General features: G+C 46.4%; 1 protein-coding gene across 4 annotated transcripts in view; it reads left to right on the top strand.

The window, feature by feature from the left end:
* The window catches only part of LOC119466444 (monoglyceride lipase-like), a 69,219-nt gene that overhangs the window by 8,783 nt on the left and 43,862 nt on the right, over window positions 1–16,574 (top strand). The window contains exon 2 of one of the 4 annotated variants that reach the window (XM_049656813.1): window positions 624–925. In XM_049656813.1, the coding sequence (XP_049512770.1) occupies window positions 780–925 (146 nt within the window). In that variant the 5' untranslated portion in view covers window positions 624–779. Of the gene's footprint in view, window positions 1–346; window positions 926–16,574 lie in introns of those variants that run through there. The other 3 variants (XM_049656812.1, XM_037726956.2, XM_037726955.2) reach the window with 3 other exon arrangements.

Below are 16,574 nucleotides of genomic sequence, written 5' to 3'. Positions count from 1 at the left end.
CAAAAGTCGCTTCCGCCATTATTTAGATGGAGTCATTATCCAGATGTCAACAAAACGTTAGGCAAAATTTGGTCAGCCGAGCATCGAGCAGCAACGACGTTCCACGTCGGATCGTTCAAGTTTCCCGCTCTAGCAAACGAGAGAAAGGAAGAAAATCAAACGCGCTTCGTTGGGCAGAGAGTGAAGGAGGCGGTGTCGATTGGTGGACGGGAAGATGGGAGGAGAAGCTAGAGGGGAGAGCAAGAGAATACTCTCGTTTCGTCACGACCATACGTCACTACCGGTCGTTGCGCCGTCGTCAGGGGACAAAAACAAAAACGACAAAATCGAGCACAGCGCGCCAACAACCTGCTTTGAAAACCGGAACGCGCCGCGGCAACCTCACATTTGGCATCGCTCCCCCGCGAGCGACGCCGCAAACTCCGGAGCCTCGCGGCCGGCATTTGAACTTCGTTTTCAGCTTCGCGAGTTGATGTTATTTACACACTCATTCGATAATCCTAGAAAAGTTACATCGCAAGCTCTCATTGCCTTCTGAGTATCGATTGCGTTGTTTCCGTGAGTTGAAAAGCTGACCCGCAGTAGGTGTGCTTGCAGACGACGAGTTGGGCCGCTCTTTGCAGACGACATCATCGGCGGAGTCGGTTTCGCTTCTGCGTTTTGGATACGTCACCGAGCGTTCCCTTGCGGTTTGTGTGAGTGCGGTTCAACGGACTCTGAGTTTGGCACCTGTGTCAAGTGCAGGGGGCGAAGCATCGGGAAGTACAGCGTCATCCCTGATGCTCTCGAGGATCGGAGGACGCCACAAAAGTTGGTCAACCATGTCGTCAACCATCGGTGTGCTAGCAGACGACAGCGGCTCGTTCCGCAACCGAGATGGACACAAGATCGCCTGCGTCACTTGGAGTCCCGAAGTTGAGCCCAGGTTTGTTTCATTCAGACTCGATCTCTCCTATACTTAATTCGGCATGTCAGTCGGACGAATAAACGACTTCGCTTCAGTACGATAGCCCGAGCTACAGTTTATTTGCTTAGTTAGACAAACAGAAGTTAGCATCTAAAAATTAAAAACAAACGGTATCGGAACGTTATTTTTTTTCTCATCTTGTTTGGGAACGGCCTTTTCTCAGGTGTCCTCCAGGCATTAAATTTTTGTGAATGTTCTGTACATACCCTCCAGCTTCGATGTGTGTCGAGGTGCTCAATGACTTGCACTTTGTTTTTGATATGCAAGGTTCTCAGTGAAACGAGAAATTTATCTGTCGCAGCTTATGAAGCGTACGTGGACGTGTATTTTGACGACAATTTGTCGAAAAGGTGGCCATTGCTTTTATGACTGATTTTTCTCGCCTCTCGCACTTCACTTGTAGACCTCACAGACCGACTTGAGTTTAGTTTGCTAACGGTTGTGAGCTTTTCTGGCAGACGACATTCCGATAACATCATCCCAAAACTTCACAATTTAATTTAGTTTTTTTTCTCCCACTTGTGCATGCTTTGGACAGTGACATCGAAGCCGTTTTAGCGAGTTACTTCGCTGCTGTAATGACAAAAAGGAAAGCATTCGTTTACTGTTGAAAGTTAGTAGCTGCTATTCCTGCACCATGATAAAGATCCCGACAGAGATGGCCCTCATAAGTTCGTGCACCTGCCACATCTAGTTGATATGTTTTTTCAAATGCGCCAGCGACGGTGAGCAAAGAAGGGTCGCAGAGCTAAAGTCAGCTATATTTACGCCTGTTGATAAACTTGTCTGATGCCAACAGAGTGTGACGTGGTCATGTGACGTCAAGCCCCACGTTTCGACCGCGCCGTGAGCCTTGTGCAAGACAGGAAAAAAAAAAAAAGTAATCGCTGGCTAGAATTGGCGTCTCCGCCTAGCTCCGTGCATGGAACTTATTAAATGATTGTGAAGTTCTTTTTGTGGATATCATGTAGTTTTGAGAGCGAAAGAGAGAGAGAGAGAGAGAGAGAGAGAGAGAGCAACTTCATTGAAAGATTCAACGCGAAACCGTGGTCTGGGTCCGTGGAGAAAAAGATCTGTAGTCGTCCTATGACTTTGTCCAATGAGTGAACAGGTTAAGTGTGTAACAGGTCTCCGGCGCGGATATTCAACCCGCTAACTTCGATAGTGACGATAGTGTTAGCACTGGTAGTCAGAATGACGTAGTCATGACGACGTAGAACGGGTAATGTTTGTCTAACCGGTGTCAGTGAAAAGTTGTCAGCGTGTTATACATGGTGTTAGCAAGGCGTTGTCAGGGGGGGTTGTTGTCACCGAAGACGCGCATCGCAAGTGGCGTGACCAATTCACCAAGGTTACTGTGTACTACAGTTCATGAAAATGCGTGCACGAACTCTCACGCGTTGGCCCGTTTTGCCCTTTCGTGGCAAGCCACCAGCGAATAGACGGAGAGCTCACTCCATTCCCTCTGCCACGCAGCCTCGACTTTCGAGGTCAAATGGCACTTAAACCGAAGAGCGTGTCCTTCTGTTGCCATTAACTGGAAGGTCTCTCGTCAGATCCATCTCTCAGCCTCGGTGAGACGATGCCTAAGGCAATTAGGGTCCTTTCTGCACGACCGTGAAGAGTCGCTCGCCCACTTCTAGGCTTAGGGGGCACTAACTTCACTCCGGATGTTGACGAAAACTTTCTTCGCTAATCCAACTAGGAGATCTACTGTAACGCAACTACTACGCGCTGGATGTTGAACGCAATTTAGAGTAACACGCCATTCCGATGTCAGGGAATAATCTATCCGAGTACGCTCCAACACAATCGCGGCAGTAGCGGCAGTAATGTGCAATATCAAACAGTTGTAAAGCGTATTTCTGTATCTTGCAACGTAAGGTCCACTCAACAATGCTGCATTGTGGTTGATTTTAAGTGCGTAAGCATTTCTATGCCTACCCAACGAGAATCCAGTCCGTCCCGTGTAAGACGAATGCAATGGCTCATACCCACGTCAGGCAGAGGCTACAAGCGCTCAGCAAAGCGAAGCCCGAACAGTGCGTGCATTCATTGAAATCACCCACACAACACACAGAACCGCATACGCTTCGATAAATAACAAGCTCAAAACAAGCATCCGAACCACCAATGAAGCATTACATTGCAATGAAGCAACAGCTTCGCTGGACGACCAGGTTGATAAGGACCGATAAAAGTTGATAAGGGTCGGATCATGTTGAGTAATGTTGATAACAACCGATAAGGGTTTATACTGGTCGGAAGAAGTTTCATAACATTGGTAATGACACCGGGCTGCGTGGAGATGAGCAAGCGGCACAATGCTTAAGCATACTTAGACAACTCCAGTAGAGTTTCTGCGTGAATTTTATGTTGACTATTTAAAGAACTACGAAACAGTAGTAAGAGATCTAACGAGAAGCAACGCAGGAATAAAAAAAAAAAAAAAAAAACTGAAACAGATTTAAGCACACAGGGCGTATGAACAAACAATTCAGCGACATTGTCCTCTTATGGCTAAGAGACAAGCCAACGGTATTCCCGGATTTTAATTGCCCGGTATAATGGTTCCATCGGGTGGAATTCCGTGGAAGGGGTTCAAGGCTTCGACGAACTCTCCGAGGCAGCAACCGCGTTGTGTCACGCAATGGTGCGTCTCCTCTTTTGGATCGGAGCCAAGATGCGAAGACCGTGCGAATTGTTGGGACAGGGCAGCGGTAAAACGTTGCAGCTGTACTGCCGAACAAAGAAAAGCGAAGCGTTCTTTTCAAGTTGTTCGAAACATGTGAAAGAATTACTTACTCTCCCTGGTAAAAACAAAAAAGAATATTTAAAAAAATGTTTATATAGCCACAGTCGTAGTCGGAAACAATCAAACAGTCGAGAGCGGTCATATTTCGATGAAGAAAAAAAAAAAAGAGCTGGCTTTGTATGTATCTGTATTCTCTAAGCCTCTGGCGCTGATTTGCATTTGTATGTGTATAGATTCATATCAGTTTCAATCATTTTGGTACTAGAGCTCTCACTCGAGACATGAGTAGATTACCAGATAAATTTTTTAAAAAGATGCCTGCCTGAGTCATCACGTTCTGGAGAGATACCGAGCACAAGTGAGGGAAGCGTAGAAACGACAGGGCTGGTAACGATGAACATACAGAAGTGAAGTTAACGCGCATCGTGCCAAGACTTGTTTACAGTCGGCTCACATCTGAGACTGCCTCTCCGTATAATGTCAACGACTGCTCTAATTGCTTTGAGAGCACGCCTTCGCTCGGGCTCCCAAGAAGGGTTGCTCCCTCAGTTCCAAAAAAAAAAAAAAAAAAAAAACTTCGTCAATGGCTACCCGCACTGCCAGTTCATGCACAGAGAGAGGCAGCAACATTAACCAGATGACAACATCCGGTTTACTACCCTGCACTGAGCGAAGGGAAGGAGGGGGGGGGGGAGGGCAGAAGAGGTGAAGGAACTGTGGATACCGCAAGCTTAGAAGAAACCGAAAACATAATTTCGAAAGGGAAAAAAGCACGGCGTATAGTGTCGCAGAGATTCACAAGTCAAGTGGTACGAAAAGTGTTCCGACCTTGCTCGGTGCTTACAGACATCGCGGCAGAATCGTTAAGAAGTCTCGTCGCCCTCTCCGCTTGTTTCCCCGCCAACAATAACTGCTGCGCCCCGGCGTGGTGCCTGTGTAAGCCGTTTGGCAACCTCGACACACCGTCTGATTTGATAGCGACCGGATCCCCGTTTTCGTACACGCGCGTGGAATTGAAGTTCGTTGTGGCCACCGGGAACGAGGAAAAAAAAAGAGAAAGCCTCTCGGGGCAACTCCCGGCGTGAGAAAGAAACGCGGCTGAATAACGTTGCGGATGGCAGAGAGAGAAAAATGGCGTTTTTTTGTCCCCTCGCTAATTCCGTGCAGTGCGATGGAAGCTAGACCTCGGCTCGGTTCGTATACTTCCAGCGGCTTGGACATACGTCTGTTGTGGGGGGGGGGTTCGCCACGTTTAGTGACTATTACTGCGACAGCAAGTTAGACGCTCGAAACATCCGCCTGCCCCACTCTTTGTTGTACGGAGGACGATGGCAAGACGGCGTCGTGTAAGCATCACGAAGTAGTTTCTCTTGAGAAGATGACGGTGTGACCTCAGCGGGATGCTGCTGCGGCAGCGTTCAATGATTGCAGAGCCTGAGGAATAAGGGGAGGGGCGGTCGCTGAAATGTGCCGTTATTTTGAAAACTCGCCGCTTTGCTCTGTTACCTGCTATTCCTTCCGGAGATTTACTCTTAACAATCACGTACAGTCTACGATAGTAAGAAACCAATCAAAAGAAAAAAAAATCGCAGTTTCGCCAGAAGGGCTACAGCAGTGGCAACGATAGCAACCGCAATGCATATGTCATACAAGCAGACTCGGGTGAATTTTCAGCAGTGCAATTGCAACCACCGCTTGCAGGGGCGCGAACAATCGTCCCGTGACTGTCGGGCTGTATAGTCGGGCCGTCGGACTCCGTGCGGACGCACTCTGATCTGATCGCGAAACAGAGGAGAGTCGGGTATCTCGGGATCTCGTGTCAGCCCAAAGGCGAGCCGGGCAGACACGTACGACGCTCGAGCAGTGCAGGAAACTGTACGAAAGCATGCCCCCCCACCCCACCCTCCAATGCTAATAACATGCGCGATGTAAACTCGTGATGTAAAACAATCATTCTTCGTGGCTTTTCTAGAAACCTCTCGTGTGGATATCGTGTCACTGCCGCTTGCTCCGTTTTGTCCTCCTAAGACTGCTAGCTCCATGTATCGCGGCGTAATGTTGGTGTCGAAAGTTTGCGGACCGCGAGATCATATATATATATATATATATATATATATATATATATATATATATATATCACCGCCCGTGCACCCCGTACAGATGGTAAACCAGCGACGTTGAAGTGTGCGGCCCCGGTATGAGCCACGCGTGATTTTTCTTTCTTTCTTTCTTGTCCCTGGCTCACACCCGCATATCCAATGCGGGCATGCTGCGTTAATCGTGACGTAACTGACGAGCACGTGACGTTATTGATATCATGACCTATCTTTCATGTTAGTTCATGTTCATGTTAGTTCATGTTAGTTCATGTTCAGTTTCATGTTCATACCCTTCCATGCCAATTTAGGTATATACCAAGTGAACGAGACGCAGGTTTTCGATAGGTTTTCGATAGGTGTATTTCCGCTGGAGGGTTTCTGTGGTCGGACCACGAGTGCTTCAGTCTACAGGCACATGCAGCTTCGCTGTAAGAAAGCTGAACACCTCTGTAGCCTGGGCGCACAGATAAGGTACTCCGATTTTCCGTGTGTACTCTAATATATCTGAATAAGATAACGTTGTATACGGTTCTACGGGCTACGTTCACAAATCTGCTAGGAAATTCAGTTTTTTTTCCATATTGCGTGGTCCGTATAAACTTCTCACGCCGACTGTACAAGCGTCCACACTATATCTATAGCGGTGGAGCAGCCTGTATAGCAGCGCAAGCAATGTGCTTTACGTTAGCAGCGCGTTCTGCTTCTGAGTACCACAAGGTCGGGGATCGAAGTCCGGCCAGCGGCGGCCGCATTCATAAGGGCTCAAATTTTTAAAAAAAAGAAAGCGACTTAATAGCTGTTGACATCGAAGAAAGACAAGGCCTTCCGGGGCGCATTAGTGCACCATGTGGGATTGTTTAGACTGCACTATCTCCGGAATCGGCCCTATCTGGGTCATGTGGGCTTTCATTTCGGCCTATATGCGCTAATTGCGCATTATTACTGCTCACGATACATAGCCCCACGGTAATCTAGGTGCGTTTTTCTTTCGCTGCGAGCTTCACTGTGACGACTTTTTCGCTTGCCCTGTACTTGCGCTATAGGCCTCAAATCGTCTATGTTACGAGACGAAAGTGGCCAGAAACCTAGATGCCGACGAACCTTCAAATCGATTTGAAGTCGCCAAAGGAGACCGTGTTTTCAAAAAAAAAAAAAAAAAAAAAGAAACTATGTGCAGGATACTATCAACGATGATCGTCAATGTATAAGAGAATAGCCGATCGCTCTGAGAAAGCTATACGTTTTCTTTTTTTCGAAGAAATGCTGCGCTTGACCGAGTATATTTGTTGCAGTAAGGGTATTTAGGTGGCGTTTGTTACCTCATTGTGTAATTTCGTAGAGAACGGAGCCACTGACCGGCACATCCCTAGCGGTAGCATTAGTGGACTGGCACGCTCGTCTCCGCAACACTCCCTCCACGAATCAGGGGACGTATTCGTGGACGATCCACTTCGGCGATGCCATCGCCTTGGGCATCAGGCGCGCGTTGGTTGGCTAGTTAAGCAAAATCGGATGAGGTGAATTACTGGTTGAGCACTACGTGCTGATGAGCTCACCCGATTTTTCTCGACCAGCCAATCAGCGCGCGCCTGATGGCCAAGGCGATGGTATCGCCGAAGTGGATCGTCGCAGAATATGTCCCGAGTTGCACGTCGTCTGCATGGACGCTTTTGTATCGGTGAAAATTCAACCGCTGCCCCACGAAAACGGGCGAAACAGCCAAAGAAAGCTATTCGCTTTAAAGAAGTCACTGTATATAGAAGGCGAAAGCCATTAGGAGAGCGCGACGTTCACGACGGCGTCGCAGTTTTTCCGTTTGCGCGCCACGCATCTCGCACTTTTCACCGCTCCTCGAGGCGCACGACATGCAAGCTCACTCGTCGTTGCAATACGAGCGGTTTCCGCGCGGACTGTCATCGTGTACCACAGAAAAAAAAAAGAAGAGAAGCGCATCTGGCACACACGCGAATCACAGTGAAACATCTCCAGTCGAGCGACCGCACGTCCCAGTCGCCGCTTGTCAACCGTTTCATTCGCAATTGTTAATCAAGGGTCCGTTGCAGTCGCCTTGAGGGAATGAAAAAAAAATTACGTTCTTTTAACATCGGCGCTGTTTAGGCGGCCGTTATTCCGTTAGTCGTCCGCAAAAAATGTGGGCCGATCCTGGCGGTAATGCAGAACATGGGTCCAAGCGCAATGGCACATACCCCTGTGAACTAGCTGAGGCTGAGCCTGGCTACGTCTAGCTAAGCATGGTTGGGACTACGTAAGCTTAGTCAGTCATCGATAGCCAATCAGTAGCTAATTGATAACCAATCAATAATCAATAAATTATGGGAAATGCTGCGGATGACTTGGTAGTGCTTAGCCTAACCCAAAAGCGAGGACTATATATAGCTAGGTGCCCATCAGCTCCGCTGTCTCTTTAGCATTGCGCCTTCAGTGCAAGCTACGCTAATTTTTTTTTTCCGGAGGCGCGCAGTGAATTTAGAACGCTATACAATGGTGCGATGTGTCAAGTGGCTTCATGTTTTCGCTGCATAAGGCTCGATTTCTTTCCTGCGCACCTCTTGCACTTTTTCCTCCTCCCAACAAGGATATTGCGGCGAATTATCAGTCCTTTTTCCTCCTCTTTATTTGCCAACAAGCTTAACGATATCCACAAATGCGTTAAATACACAGCGAATTGTTTTTTTCACCGCGCAAATCAGTCGTACACTTACACTAAATAATTCTCTAGAACGAGTGAATACAATAAAATCTGGTTATTCATGAATCTTTTAACAAAACGAAGTCTGGTTCGTTTTCTCTTAATCTGACATACCGACATTACGAATAATTTATTTTTACCCACAAAACTGTTTAGTTTGGCACCCGCACATACCTAGAACCAGTTATTATACTCCAGAAAAGAGTACGCTTTATTACAAATTCAGATTGCACATGCTACCACTCTTCCGAAGCCTTTGCACCCTAATTGATTATAGAACTCTATAAAACAAATTCAGCTCATCACAATTTTTATGTTCTCGCAGGCCGTAATAAAGTAAAAGCAACTATTGCAAACAAAAAATATTTACGGTAATAGAAAACGACTACTTGAATAACCTTCCACTCAGTCGATTTGTTTTTGCACCCCTCTATAAAACAAATTCACAGGCCGATTGCCGACTACTTGTCAGGACCTCCTAATAGGTGAGCAACGGCTCAAATGTACACCGTGTTAAAAAACCACTAACCTTAATGCAAATTTTGATTTCCCGCTCACAGTATGAAACACATACGAAAATTCTATACCGTATTCTACAAATACCACGTACCGTTCCACCAGCAATTAATACTAGGTGACACACCCTTAGTACCTATTGAAGACACCTTTAAGTACATACAGGCAATAGCTATTCTATACCACCTTTAACAAAATGTAAGATAATTGTTTAAAAGTTCTTTTACCCGTGAAAGTCCCCCATCATTCTCTAGCAATGGCTGCCCTGGCGAGTTATAGACGTGACGGCTGCTGCGCGAACAAAATCTTCAAAAAATAATCATTACTTGTCGAGGGAATTCAGTGAATTTTAGATAAAACTCGAAACGACGTTTGTTGCGTCCATCCTTTCCGTTACGCCGATGACGTCATCAAGCGTTGACGATGTCGTCATCAAGGGGGTACAGACCCCGTCAAGCCAATTTTTGTTCGTTTTGTCTGTGATCCTGACAAGTGCATTTATATGCACTGTTGTCCAATAAACTTTGACTTCGAAGTCGTTGACGTCTAGCGTTCCCGTATACATGGGAACCTATAGAGTAAATGTAGTCGTCGTTAGGACAAGTTCTCATCTTCGACTTCACCCTGGTCACATGGCGATGAAAGACCACGCTTTACTCCGCCACTGGAGATAGAATTGACACTTGCGCCACCACACACCCAGAAAGTTTTGGACATTGCCCACTTCGGCTTTCTGTCTAACTTCGCCGCAATACACCAGCGTAACTCGATGGGCAGCAGCTAAAAAAGAAGAAAAAAAAAAAGCGGAAAAAAATCCTGCCCTTTGAGCTAAGCTGGCGCATTGCGGTGAAGTTTGACGGAAAACCAAAGGGGTAATGTCCAAAACTTCTTGATATTGGCCTATATGCTGTTGAGAACTAGACGAGCCCAGCCACAGCTCTATGACGCAACTCTGGTTTGCAGCTGGACATTTTTACCGCGTGTTTCTGTGTAACACGCAGACCGTGAGAACGGCGGCGTCTTTGTCTACATTTTGGGGTGGTCCACTGCTACAGGCAGAGTACTGTAGCCGACCAGGATGACGTCTGGGGCTTCGAAAAGTTATATTTTTGAGAAGGGCGACAGTGTGCGCCTGGCGAGCCAGTTTCTGTCGCCTCAAACAAGTTCGTCGAGCTGGAGGAATCGGTCAAAGCGGAAGGTTTGCCAACGTCAGGCTCGGTGAACACAAACGATCGCTGGATGATACCGAGCCATCTCGCCTAGCCGTTCATTGCCGGTTGTACTCCATATTATTGCGACACCATGTTCTTATCGAGGCACCAAGCCAAATCTGCGCGTGAAATAATTGAAGCTTTTCGCATTAGAAGGAAAAAAAGAATCGCTCGGTCAATCAACCGTCAATTCGGCTATAAGACAAAGAATTTGAATATCCGATCAGCACGTGTGGCAACGTAAGATAGGAGCCGACGATGACCTTAAAATTTGAGATTGTGCCCGGAAGACGGCAAAGTTCCGGCGGTTCGTCACGTGTTTTAAGATTTGTGGATTTCTTTCTTTCTTCATGTTTTTCAAAATAAATTTCAGTTGAGAGTCAGCGCCTGTCCTGCGTGTATTTTCTTCTTCGTCGTTCGTCCTGATTGCGAGCGCTGCGCAGAAATTCACCATGAATCGGCGAAATTTTTTTTTCTGTTTGTACGCCATTTCCCTCCGTTGATTCATAGGAACTGGAAGATCGCTGGGTCGTCGGCGAATGACCACGAGCAGGAACGTATGCGAAGGTTTACTTGCGCTCCTCTTTAGATCTAAACTAGACAAGATGACTCGAGTCGTCGACGGTAATGAAAATGTCACGCGCTTTGCGGCGACATCGTTTTGCGAGGTCTGCGCTAGTCGCGATGCATTTTAACTCGAGTCTATAATATCATGCACGTTGTAGCTCGTATGTGGCATACTATGTATGCGTTGCACGAAGAGCGAGCATTTTCGTTCTGTGGAAAGCTAATTTCTGCGCTTACACAAACTCCGACAAAGCTGAGCTGCCCATCCAATCCGCGCCTATGTAGGTATAGACGGGCATTGCAAGCGCAATGCGTTTTGAGAAAGGCGGCTACTCTGCGTATATATACATTTTTTTTGCACTGAAGGGCGCCGGCTTGTGTCGTGGCTAACACTCTCAATTTTAAGGCCATAAAAAAATGAACTGTATACAAAATAAGTGAGCTTAAACTACACCTCTGATGAGAGAAACCAGGGTTCAAAACTGTGTGTTAATTCGGACCGTCTGGTGCGCACCGTAATATCTGACAAGAGAATGAGAGATCGATAGCTATTAATAAAAGCTTATTTCATGCAGTCTTCGTGTCGTCTGTCGCAGCTATAACAGTGCTTACTTGCAAAGTCACCAAACTTGACAAGTCGCCAAAAAAAAAAAATAATTGTCCCCTCCGATTCAATCTTAATCCTTAAAGGGTGAGGGTTTGAGCAATGAGACAAACCAAGCACCCTTTATACACCCTTAAGGGTGTTCAAAACGTTGGTAGGTGTTAAAAACGTTTAACGTGCACATTTCACGGTGCTTTGTAACGTTTTTTTTTTTTCCCTCTCTTAGCGGTCGTGGTAGAGCGCGAAGCTTTAATCTGTCCTGCAAGGACGAATACGCAAGAACTAGACGCACACGTGACACCGGCTTCCCGGCCTTAGGTGCTGCTTTCGAAATCTTTTCCTCCGTTATGTGAGAGAAAGCAGCCGTGTTTGCGAAGCCACGGGGTATAATGGCGTTCACGTGGGAAGCTGAATAGCTTCCCACCTCTGTGTGCGCAGCTGAAACATTCCGCCGTTAGAAGAAACGTATACGCTAATGGCGGCCGCGTCGGTGATTGTGTCCGCATGACGCAATCGGGGTGCTTCGATCGCGTAACTTCGATTGCGTAACGACCGTGGGAAGGTGACCAAATCGGCGATAACGCGATAATTTAGCTAATTTAGCTTTAACGCGGTAATGTATTTAATGTAGCCAAGACAAAAAAAAAAAAAAAAAGAAAAGAAACTTGCGGCTTAGTTCTTTCTAGACTCGTTGAGTTCGTTGAGAACTTTGTGGCTGTTTTTTTGTTTTTTTTTCCACGACGCCAACGACGATATCTGCAAAGCGGCATCGTTTTTAAAATTTTTTGACCATGTGCGTCATTGAGACAATTTATTCATTGCGTTTCCTTGTATGCGATCGATAAGTACGAACGTCATTGGGACCTCAGGCTAAGGAACTAACCTAACCTAACCTCAGGGCAAGAAGAACCTAACCTCAGGGCACGGAAAACGTCATATTCGACATGACGTAACGAAGACACCACATCACATCGGAGCGAGCACATACCTCTGACCCTCAATGGTTTTGACCTTGAAGGGGGGCAGAGGCCATAGAGATATTGCGCAAGGAGGCAAGAAAGGCGTATTCTGGTGATGTGGAGGAGCAAGATTAGCCCAGGAAGATGGGGTGAAAATACATAAAAGAAGTTCTTAAAGGGCAGAGCGATAAGCGCATCGAAAAAAAGCAGCCGCCGCAGATCAAGCTGACATCACAGCTGGTAAGCTTGGTGCCAAATGCTTCGAGCTCTATCTTACGCCGGTTCACAGTGCGCGAATGCAGCGTACCTTACTGCAACAAGAGCGTCCTCGTACTTTTCGAGCTTCGTTCCGTGATGTGTGGTAATGTGGACACTTTAAAATTGCGTTTTAAGTCAATCACAAGGGGGCACAGCCTCCCCGTGAGCCAATCAGAGAGTACAAGACGGTGAATTTGACGAGATGGTGGAATTTCACGGTGTCTAGGATAGGCACCGTAGGTGTCTAAGTTTTTCGATAACTCCACGACGAGGAAAGTCCGCGCAACTTGCAGCTGTGAACGCCTCGCCTTAAGTTCATGAAACTAAGATTAATTTAAGATTCAAAAACTTTTAGGGTGCACAAGTTCAAATCACAAATTGTTGATGCCCTACCTGGTAATCAGATTTTTTTTTTTTGCGTCTGTGTTTGAGAGTTTGGTATCATGTGATTCCGGCTTTTCCTTCTCGCTGATATAGTGAAACTGTTCATATGAAATTTCGGTACACTGCAAATATCAGCGGGAATGTCGACGACGATCAAGCCGCCCAATCAGAACACCAGAGCGGGCAATGTTTCTTTTTTTTTCTTTTTTTTTTTTATTCCGCTTCCGCGAACCGCTGCTGCGGCCGGGCTGCGCTCGGCGAGTGTAGTACATCGCCACTGTCGGACTCGGGAACGTTTTCACCGCGTGTCGTTTATGCTCATTGTTCCCGGATGTACAGCTATACATATACGGCCTGAGTTACCCCGACGCGAACAGACCACGTTGGGCCGTTGCTTGGCACGGCTTCGCATTAAGTAACCTCCTATTCTTTCCGCACACGAGTGGTCAACAGCCCCACGTGCAGCTGCGATTAGACCAAGGATGAGACCTTGGATGGGACGCTCGCACACATTATCCGTGTCTGCCCACGCTCTAGTGCCGAGAGGCAAGTGATGTGCAGAGTGATGGACCAATTGGACAATCGCCCACTATCAGAACTAAACGACCTAGACCAGTGTTTCCAAAGAGACTCCGTGCAGAAAGCTTTAGTCCCATTACTAAGATTTCCCGTGGTCTACGGGCCTTCGCGATAGACTATAGAACAGAACGCCGCTTGCTAGCGCTCTATAGTTTACGCGATTACATTGTTTGTGCTCGTCTTTCGCTCTTTCTTTCTTTCTCCACTTTCCGGTCTCTCTGTTAATCCCCCCCCCCCTTGGAGGGTAGCCGACTGGAACTACCTCTGGTTAACCTCCCTGCCTTGCTATGCATCCTTTCTCAAATTTAGGACGCGCAAACAATGATAGATCACAAAAAAAGAAAAACGCCGGATCGAGCTCGCGCACTGTAAGCTCAAATGAGCGCATTGTACGTCACAACACACACATGGCACAATTAATCACGACTTAAATTAAGCGCATTGTACGCTGCAACAAACATACATAGCACAGCAAGTAATGACGCTTTACAAAAAAAAAAAAAAAAAACAAGAAAGCATGTTATTGATCAGTTTCTTCTATCATGTGAAACGAGTTTTAAATTCTTTCACGATGAAACGGGCTCTTGAGCGCGCTTTGAAGCCTTACTGTGACGCCGGTGTGGCTTTCCTCGAGGTCTGTAGATTATAGATGAGGAAACGCGTGTGTAAACATGGCTGAGGAACTTACGCCGAGACCTTGGACGACAGCTGTGTAACTTCTGCAAAGTGCCTTCAGCGGCGGAAGCTTGCAAAAATTATGGGTGTGGTATTGTGGGTGTGTACTTGCCTCCCATCAGCTATTTTAGGAACTGCCTCATGGAGGAAGCTGTCTCTTGGAGTTGTAAACACCCCTGTCGTTGGTAGTATCACAAAGATATAGCCATAATATCATACAGTCACTCATTTATGGACGTTATTATGGATGCTATTGTGAACTCACCGGTGTACTTACCTGCGCACTTACTTGTGCCCTTGTGCACTTACTTGAGACATTACTGGAGAAATTACTTGAGACATTACTGGAGACATTACTGGAGAAATTACTTGAGAAATTACTTGAGAAATTACTTGAGAACTTACTTGAGAACTTACTTGCGAACTTACTTGAGAACTTACTTGAGAACTTACTTGAGAACTTACTTGAGAACTTACTTGAGAACTTACTTGAGAACTTACTTGAGAACTTACTTGCGAACTTACTTGCGAACTTACTTGCGACCTTACTTGCGAACTTACTTGCGAACTTACTTGCGAACTTACTTGCGAACTTACTTGCGAACTTACTTGCGAACTTACTTGCGAACTTACTTGCGAACTTACTTGCGACCTTACTTGCGACCTTACTTGCGAACTTGTTTGTGATATTGTTTGTGAACCTATTTGTGGTGAACCTATTTATGCACTTATTTGTTAACTTTTGAACTTATCTATGAACATTTACGCACACTCATAGTCATGCTGTCTTATATGCTATACCAAACTAACACGCACGTTCTCTTGTATCCTGTCTATAAGCGATACGCGCGAGTTGTGAGTACGGAGAAGCATTACTTCTTGTTGCCATGTAAGATACGTTTTCCAAAGAAGTCTGCAGCAGCTGCTCATCTACACACTAGGTACAATACGTGCAAGCTAAGATGGAATGTTTATCTCGCTAATTAAATGCTTTCGTTTACGACAGAGGGACTGAGACGTGCCGAAAGGTATACATTGCCGTCTTAGGAACATAAAAAAAAAACGGCAAAAGCGATGCACCGCAATAGATTAGTTGGGTCATGACCTGGATCACAAGTAATGTTAGTAGCGTCATTCTAACGCACTGCGCTCAGAATCTCCGTTGAACGACGCTATACATTACAATTTTAAATGAGGCATCTACGTCAATTGGGACGTTGCCGCACGTCATTACGCTATCTGCTCTGTCTTTGAGGCGCGTTTAGTGCATGGCATAGCAGGTGTGTACACCCTTCTGAGGCGATAAACAAGAACTCGCGCGAACAATTTTTTCCGCGAAAGGTCGGAGAAAAGACGCTGTTTTCATCGTATTTATTATTATTTTTTTGTCTTTTAAGTCGTTACGGCTTGTCTTTCTGTTCGGTGAAATGGTGCTTCGAATGTGCCTACTAGCTGTGCGTTAGAGACCAGCGTCACCGAGCTCCAATAAGCTGCCCTGTGCCCAGGTAAAAACAAAAACAAATAAGCTTCCAGAGCTAAGCTTTATCACCCCTTCATCACTGCGTCCTCATGGCTAAAGCTAATTAGCTGAAGAAATAATTATGAAGCATTGCGACCTAGTTCAATACTAGTTTCATTCTGACTCCCCCGGTTTGCAAACTTTCCTGTTCCTTGCACACACACACAAGTTCTATTCTGACTGCCTACTAGCTATTGGATTTGGGTCTCAACATATTGTGTGCTTTTTCTCTGCACACAGCAAATAAATATAAATGAATGAACAAAATTCATTGCCGCGCAATGCAGCCGGAAGCGAGCGAAAGCGGTTTAAACCTTCGCTCGCCTCATCAAAACACCACTGACCCATGTGTTTCTAGCCCATGTTAGTACATGCATGAATATTTTCCTTATACTAAATCTTCATTCATGGTAGGTCATGTTCGGACAGCTTTTTGTATACGCCGCGCGCGCCCGCCAGGGCGGCTTCATCTTGAACGCCATCTTGGGCGGGGACAGAGTCCGCCCTCATGCGCTGCGTTTTCGCGGCTTAGTTCGCGTTGATGCGAGCGGCAGCGCGAAGGTCAATTCGCTCGTTGCCGCGCTTCCTCACTCCAGCGTTCTGGTAGCGAGTTTCCGCGGTCATCGAATGAGATGCGTTCATGTTTGCTTGAGCGCCCGTGACACCGTGCTTGGTAATTTAGTTGGTATGCCTATGCTTGCAAGTTTATACGGCCGATAGAAACCACTATCATTAATTCGTATAGCGCGGTTCACTGATTTGCTATCGCAA

The sequence above is a fragment of the Dermacentor silvarum genome, chromosome 10 (assembly GCF_013339745.2).
Source record: "Dermacentor silvarum isolate Dsil-2018 chromosome 10, BIME_Dsil_1.4, whole genome shotgun sequence".
In the NCBI taxonomy this organism is placed as follows: Eukaryota; Metazoa; Arthropoda; class Arachnida; order Ixodida; family Ixodidae; genus Dermacentor; species Dermacentor silvarum.
This window is presented reverse-complemented; position numbering and strand designations above follow the sequence as displayed.